Below are 8,477 nucleotides of genomic sequence, written 5' to 3' on the forward strand. Positions count from 1 at the left end.
TACTTACAAGGGATCTATGAAGGGTTATCGTACTATTGGAGCTTCAAACTATCACTAGAAGAAATTCGGGCTTTAATGTCAGTTGGCAATCGACATTAAAGATAGTGTTATTAAAGCCCTTTAATGTCAATTGTCTTTAATATCGGTTTTAAACCGACATTAAAGGGCTTCAATAACACAACCTTCAATGTCAATTGCAACCGACATTAAAGGTCTTTAATGATTAAAGCCGTCGGTTGCAACCGACATTAAACCTATTTTTAAAAAAAAAAAAATCTTAATCGACATTGAAGCCCGAATCTATCCGTTTTATCAATTATTGTCCGTTTTTTAAAGTTCCCTTGCCAAATCCATTTTTTCAGTAAAAAAGCATAACATGACACATCATCATCGAACGCTATGGCTATGACATATTATTCATGTATGGATTGTAAATCTATTACATTTAATCCGCAAATTCTGCTATAGAATTATAATTTAAAAGGCGTACAATAATTCAGACATTGAAAACACAAATTACAAGTAATACAAAGATTATGATTTTACAAGGGCAACAGAATCTTCTGTGTAAGGGCAACACAATTTTATTTGTCTATAAATTTGGGAGGGTTTGAGAGATTAAGAGATGTAATATACGTTGTTGAGATGGACTTCATTATTAGGATTCTTCTTCTTCAACTCATCCAGCAACTACAGAAGAATTGGAAATATTTAGAATTTAACTTCAACTTAACAAGTAAAGTTACTGCACACAGTAAAAGTTAGCAGCAGACCTCGGCCAGGCGCATGGAGGGTCCTCCAAGCTGCATTTTCTCCATAATAATGTTGCGAGTTGCCGATAATAAACTCTCCCTTCGCATCCTTTCGCTTGTCGATATTCCCGTGGCAATCAGATCCATGTCAATAGTTCCTGAAAGTTTATTGCAAAGAAGCAAAATTGAAGTTAGGATATGAGTTAAGAAAACAGGATATGACTTAAGAAAACACACATCACAACACACAAGAACAATATCAAGTTCTAAAACAAAATTCTCTTAAACCTAACTTCTAGCAGAGAGCCATACCTTGAACATATAAATTTATACAACACAAATTAAGCACCTACCTTCAAACGATGTTTTCCAAGAGGAGGCCGTATTTATCCATATGTTGTGGGTAATACTTTATCATCAGATGACAAGTTTAAGAGTTTTAACAAATCACCTGTGAGGCAAGTGCTATCAGAAACTAATAGAATAATTTTACTTCCCACAAGTAAATCAAATATTTGCAATTATGGAGACCATGCTGCTGTATTCATAGTGCTACTCACAATGTTGCTTTCCTACTGTGTACATGTATGCCAAATCAATGGACTAGATGTATAAGAGAAACCACAAAGCGCACACACCTATCAATATCAAATCAATAACGATTAAATATTTCTCTGAAACTTTGATGATTATTGACCTCATATTGATAGTTGTATGCCTTCTATGGTTTCTTTTATACATCTAGCCCATTGATTTAGAGAATATAGAGAGCACAAGTGTGAACTAAGGCACCATCAAATAAATGAAACTAGCATCATACACTAACCAAGTTTAGGAGCATTGCACCAACAGTCTCTGGATCAACAGGAACTGGACATTCATACATATGTTGATTTCGGAAAGAGTAAAACAAAGGAGAATACGCTGATGATCTCTTTGGATCCAACAAAGAAATGCATACAGAAAGTGAATGCACAAGGCCAGACTTTGAATGTGAATCTTCCAAAGCATGATCAAATATCCTTGCAACAAAACTGCATAAGTGATTGATAAGTCAAAACAATAATGACTTATCTACATACTACCATAAAAACTGAAAAAATAAAGAGGCGGTTCTTGGTCAATCTGGGGCTATAAATTTTGGCAGCAAGAGCAGATGGGGCATTACGGGCTATAGCACATAATGTTTCTGCCGCATTTGCATGAACCTCAGGCAGACTCTGATCCAAGGAGAAAAATTAATATTATAACCATAATCACATTTATATAATCATATGAAAGGCCAAATGTTAATGAAACTTCAACTTGTCACGCACATTGAAACGTGCTATAATGTGATCAGAATACAGAAAACAGAAGTGCCAACTCATATGTAACAGTAACACAATCAAGATAACTAGCTTCTGTCAGATTGCAAAAGTAATCTCCATTCAACAGAATGAATGCATAATCTGATTATATGAAATAGGTTTAGTCAAGTAAATATACCTTATCCGGTATCATGCCAAGCTCTCTCTTGAACACTTCACATACTTGATTGTACAGGGATACTAGGCATCATAGGTAAAACTGTTTAGATGGTAAAACTGTTTAGATGGTAAAACTGATGTTTGAATCAAGTATAAAACCATCAAACATAATAACGTGCATGACTATATATGATTGATTCATGTTTCAGCACACACCATAAGTGTAACTACAAAATTTAAACATCATAAATTGCCTTCCCACGTAAAAAAAGGATAACATAGATTGAGCATTCAAACAAACAACAAGCCATAGTAATGGGGAAAAAAAAGCAATTATATAAAAATAAAGATGAAACATTTAAATAAGGAGAAAGTTATGACTTGAAATTATGAAATCTTCATTAAAGCCTGAATTGAACATGAGAGAAAAAACAAAGAGACAAACCTTTTCTACACACAAATAGAATCTATCAGTCTATTCAACGATACAATCCACTCACAACAAATAGTCTTTAAAATTGTTATACCCTCTTTTCTTGAATTGCTCTGTAATTTTGGAGACTGAATCAATTGGTACGGCAAAACTTAAACCAACAGCATCATCAACTTTCATAATGTTTACACCAACAACTTCTCCATCAACATTAACAAGAGCGCCCCCAGAATTTCCCTACATGACAAGTACCCATCAAAGAATGCCAACTATACTGAATACTTAACAAGTTCTACCACAATAAGCCATGTAATGAGTAAACAAAATGTGTTACATACCACATTAATTGCACAGTCTGTTTGTAGATATTCCCTTCCCATTCCACCAAGACCCAAATCACTACTCTTACGATCAACAAAACTGAATCAAAGGAGGAAAAGTAGACAACCAAATATATAGTCAATGCCCAGCACTGTAAACCTACAAACCTGCATAAACTCTAAATCTGATCTACCCTGTTAATTCTCTTTCAATCTTCGCCATTTTTTTAGCATCGCAAGTGCAGATAAAACTTCTGCCGTGCCAGCCATTGAAGAAAAGATTGTTTCATTCTTATCTAAGAAAAGATTGTTTCATTAAGGTTAAAATCAATTTTGGTCACAAACTTTCATAGAAATAACGATTTAGTCCTTGAACTTTGATTAATAACGACTTAGACCCTGTACTTTCAAATTTGTAATAATCTAGTCCTAATGTAGTCCATATACTTACAAATTTTTAACAAATTAGTTCCTATATTTTCATGTTTCTAATCATTTAGTCTCCATCGTGAAACATCTCATCAATTGTAACGCTGTAATCTTTATAATTTATAAGGAAACTTGACATTTAATCAGTTTATCAATCTACATATGTAAGAAATTCATTAAATCTTAATAGTATGTTTGGACTAAATAGTTACAAATTGTAAAGTATATATAATGGCTACATTGATACCTATTAAAGTAAATTGTTATAAATTTGGAAAGACATTAACTAAATCGTTACAAACGAGTTCAGGGACCAAAGTGATTCTTAACCTTTCATTTATGTCTTCATTGACGAAGATATAAAAAGAATTAACATGTCAAAGACAGAAAAACTTTCTCCAATTGACTACCTTACTATACCAGTTGTGACAGTATTCTGAAGCGAAAGTGGACATCCAATTCCTACAACCCAATCACCAGGTCGGAGCTTGCTTGAAGAACCAAGTTTTTCCATGGGAAGAGGGGTTTTAGAATTGATTTTCACAATGGCAATATCAGAGTGAAAATCAGCATTCACTACTGTCCCTTCAAATGTTCGACCATCTTGTAAAGTAACCTCTACCCGTATCATTTCATTTCACAAATGAAATAAACAAATAAATTAAAGCTAAACAATGAAAGAGAAATTATAAACCAATTCATTAGTTTCGGCACCTCAAAAGCATCCAACAGTTAAAGAAACACATAAACTTAATTGGACCAAATATGAAACTCGAAAAGAGCTATATAAGATATTCCTAGCTTATTAAGAGTTTGAAGAGCTAGAAGGACATTCACCATAAGAATACTAGTGTCAAACATAATTGTAAACAATGCATAAACATACATTAACATAGAAAACAAACCATCACCATGAGAACAAATTAATCTAATTATCAAGAATTGGCAACAAAAAATATGTTTCAGTTCATATTACAACACATCTTATGGAACAAGATGGGATCGCTAATCGTATACTTGTGAAGTTTAGATAAGCAAACAAACAGGCTGATATATCTGCTTGCCTTTCCTTTGGATGCAGCTCGTGGACCACGAAAATCAGCCACAACATGAGCACATGTTAAAATTGTGCCATCCTTGTCAATAATTGTTCCGGATTCCATACTTTTAGCAGAAGCAATTCCGTAAATACCTAAGAAAAATAACTCTTACAACACATTTTGTTTTCACCAAACCCATAGTCAGAAGAATAGAAAATTACAAATACCAACTCGAGTACCATGTGAAAACGATATATTCACAACAGCGGGGGCCAACATCTGCTGTTGCATTTGCAATTGTATCTCTACTCAAACATGATGATTCCTTCTTTTCACCAGATGGTAGACCAGGACTGACTCCTGAAGAACATAACGAAAGTCCTACAAAATTTCTCACATCCTATTTTCAGTTAAAGCAGAAACCATATACAAAACTGGGCGACCTTCAGGCATTGAACCCATAGCTCTAAGCATACAGTTGCTACAATACTTGGCATCACACACGATACAGACCTCCTTTTCAGTAAACCGGTTCCCCTTGGCATCAGAAGAATTTCCTTGACTGATCGATGAGCAGGCAAAAACACATGGGAGGGCGGCCGGTGTCGTAGGTGATTTTGTGGACAGGTAGATCTCGGCGGCTTCAAAGATTTGATTTGGGGATATGCCGGTGGTCTCTTCGATGACGAGAGTGAATAGAGGGAGTGCAAGTTTGAAGAGGGCGGCAGATTAGGGATTTAGGGATTTAGGGATATATTATTTAATAAAATAAGGAAAAAAAAAAAGAAAAACATTACACCTTTAATGTCGGTTTTAAACCGACATTAAGCCCATCTTCAATGTCGCGTTTAAAACCGACATTAAAGATCTTTTTTTTTTTTTTTTTCAAACCGACATTATACATTCGATTTTACTTTTCCCAACCGATATTAAAGCCCGAATTTTTTCTAGTGTATAGGTCCATAAAGTATCCTTAGTAGCTCAATGAATTCAAGTTGAGAATCAGTTTTTCGGTTAGTTTGAAGTGTTCAAATTAACTGGGGGAAGTATGATTATATATGATATAATTAAACTGATTCAATTATATGTGATATAGTTGACATGATGTATGAGATATATTGATTGGAGGAATTTTGATATAAATATGATTTATATTGAATAAAGGAGAAATAAACTATAGTTTAAATGTTACATATGATGTGATATTAAAACTATAGGTTATAAACATAATATGATAAGTTAGTTATTATATTTATTTATAATTAAAAAATTATATTATAATTGTGTGTTGTTTCTCCTTTAATCATGCGTGAAAGTGGGAGGTTATATTCAGTTTTGAATAATTGAAGGATAAAATGAAAAGGGTTTTCATTTTGTCGAAGATCGCTTCATTAAGTGTTTTACTAATCATTTAGCTCACGAGAGACGACATGATAGGCTTCTAAGTGAGATTCTAAACGATTGTGTATAGCGTCTTTTACTAAACGATCGTGTAGACGATCTAGTGTGTTTTACTAAGTGATCGCGTGCCAAGCAAGATTTACAAACGATCGTGTAAACGATCAAGTGTATTTTTCTAAACGATCGTGTACCTAACGAGATTTACTAAACGTTCAAGCATACAAATTCTATGCGATAGACAGTACATTCTCCCACTTGCTTGATCGTATAGTCCGATCATTGCTTTCCTCCATCCTTCTACCAAATCCAACAGAGCCCACACCTCTTGGATTCTCACTCCAAGAATATCAAGGTTGTCGAGTGGTGGTGTCTAAGAGGTTGCTTGTTCGTGGAGAAGATTGTTCGTGATCTAAGCGACAACGAGAGATTGGGTGGCATTTTAAGCGATAGTGAGTGGTTGTTGTTCCAGTCTTCACGAGAGCGAGAGATCATTAGAAGAAGAGTTCTTTAAAGGTATGTCTCTCGTTCCTTTTGTATTTAATTATGAAAGCATGCTGTAATTTGTTAGAAGATGTATAACTGTTCTATATGTTTGTGAATGTCTTTAATTATGTCACAATGGGCTTAGAAAGATCTTACTTCCGCTCATGTATTCTTTTGAATAAGAGTTCCTTCATAAACCTCTATTAGACTTCTATTATCATTGGTTGCTCATAATAACCTTGAATTAGATCAGTTAGATGTCAAGACTGCCTTTCTATATGGACATCTAGATGATACCATATATATGGTGCAACCTAAAGAATTTTAGGTTAAGGGGAAAGATGATGTATATTGTCTTCTAAATAAGTCAATTTATGGACTTGAACAGTCCCCTAGATGCTGGTACAAAAGATTTAATGGCTACGTTGATAGCATTGGACTCCAGAGAAGTACCTATGATATATGTGCCTATGTCAATTCATCTTCCTATAAAGACAAGGTATACCTAATTCTCTATGTTGACGACATGTTCCTAACAGGGAGCTCTAAAGAAGACTTAACTCATGTCAAAGAACTTTTAAGGAGAGAATCTGGCATGAAGGATATGAGCCAGTCAAAAAAGATCCTTGGGATCGAAATCACTAGAGGCAAAGAGTCTTTTATTCTAAACATCAATCTATCAAGCTATTGTGAGAAAATATTCAAAAGATTCAATTTAACCAACGCTAAACTTGTGACTATACCTATTACACAACATTTTAAGCCATTTTGAGCTCATTCACCTACAGAAACTGACTTGGTATTGGAACATACCATCATGCAATGGAAGTGACCAGGATCCATAAGCACTCTAATTCTTTAATTTTGGCAGAAATGAAAACATGCTTCAGTAGAAATAAATAGGTTTCGTGACATACCTTTGTAAAACTTTCTCAAAGCTTGAATTCCAACTGCAAATCTCCTTTGAATCTTGTTGTAGACTACCCCAAGATCTTTCCTACTATCCTCTTGGTGCTCTAGATTGAGTTGTGGGATTCAAAATAAGCCTGAATTAAGAAAATTTGGAGATAGACTCACAACAGCAACCCAACATGAAGAACGTCATTCTTCTTACGAATTCTTCAGAAAAATTCTATCGGTTGCATTGCTTCAAAATTACTCAAATCTCTTTAATATATTACAGACATTCATGCAAAGAGATTTGTCGCATGAGATGTAGCTCATGCTTGGAGTAAAGAAAGACCAAGAAGTGGGTTATTAGTGTGCTACTTGATGAAGACAATGGAAAATGCTTATTTTCCATTTTTGTATATTTTTTTTTTCAAATTTTTAAATATTGATTTCATAAATCAATTCATTTAATAAAATTGAAATTTTATTAATTTTACAAAATCAATTTTTTTTAATAAAATTAATAAATAATTATTTAAATAATTTAAATGATTCTAATTAAAAAAAAAAAATTAAAATATCAAATATTAAATTAATTTTTACACAATTCCATCCTCAAATATTTAAATATTATTTCTCCAATTTCTTTAATTCTAAGTTGAACATTTCAAATTAACTTATCACGCTACTCTAGAGCTAATCCATTTACGAGCTAGTAGGGGCATCGCGGACCTACAGATCATGGGCTTCAACGATCCGAGATTAATCGGCTAAAATCACTAGACCGAACTAAGCCTCATTCATTAACTAATGGGTGATTCCGCTAAAGCTCATAGATGATTCTTTCACTTAAGATATTTATGTCACTCGATATAACCATGATTAGTAGATTAGTTCTTCACAGGTTGTTCGTAATATGGTGGGGTCGAATCTCTGTTTTACCCCGAAATTACCTCTTGTTCCTTAAGTCTCACTGATCCCCTAATGAACAATTAATTTGTGATCCAATCGACAAATCAAATCCCTCTCAGGCCAATGAGAGGTTGGGTCTCTGTTCAAGACCCAAAATCAGCACTTAAAGGGAACAACCTCTTTACTAACCCTAATCGGGTAGGAGTGAATTCCGTCTTACACCCTATGTCTCCATCTATTCATTTGGTCTTATCCCTAAAATGGGAGGCTTATTTAGTAGAGACATTTGATCTACTCTCACCGTTTGCAGATCAAAGGATAATCTCGAACAAACAAGAGTTCATAGT

The 8,477-nt window shown here is 34.0% G+C and overlaps 1 protein-coding gene across 1 annotated transcript; it reads right to left on the bottom strand.

Moving 5' to 3' along the window:
- Positions 1–468: 468 nt before the first annotated feature.
- Positions 469–7,170, bottom strand: LOC120084058 (putative protease Do-like 14). Its single transcript, XM_039039960.1, is given in 10 exon segments — positions 469–690; positions 774–910; positions 1,106–1,203; positions 1,579–2,891; positions 2,993–3,074; positions 3,814–4,021; positions 4,464–4,595; positions 4,683–4,713; positions 4,715–4,843; positions 7,141–7,170. Coding segments are annotated over 7 exon segments (786 nt in total). The 3' UTR covers positions 469–690; positions 774–910; positions 1,106–1,203; positions 1,579–2,717.
- Positions 7,171–8,477: the final 1,307 nt, after the last annotated feature.

Source organism: Benincasa hispida, chromosome 8 (assembly GCF_009727055.1).
Source record: "Benincasa hispida cultivar B227 chromosome 8, ASM972705v1, whole genome shotgun sequence".
Lineage (NCBI taxonomy): Eukaryota > Viridiplantae > Streptophyta > Magnoliopsida > Cucurbitales > Cucurbitaceae > Benincasa > Benincasa hispida.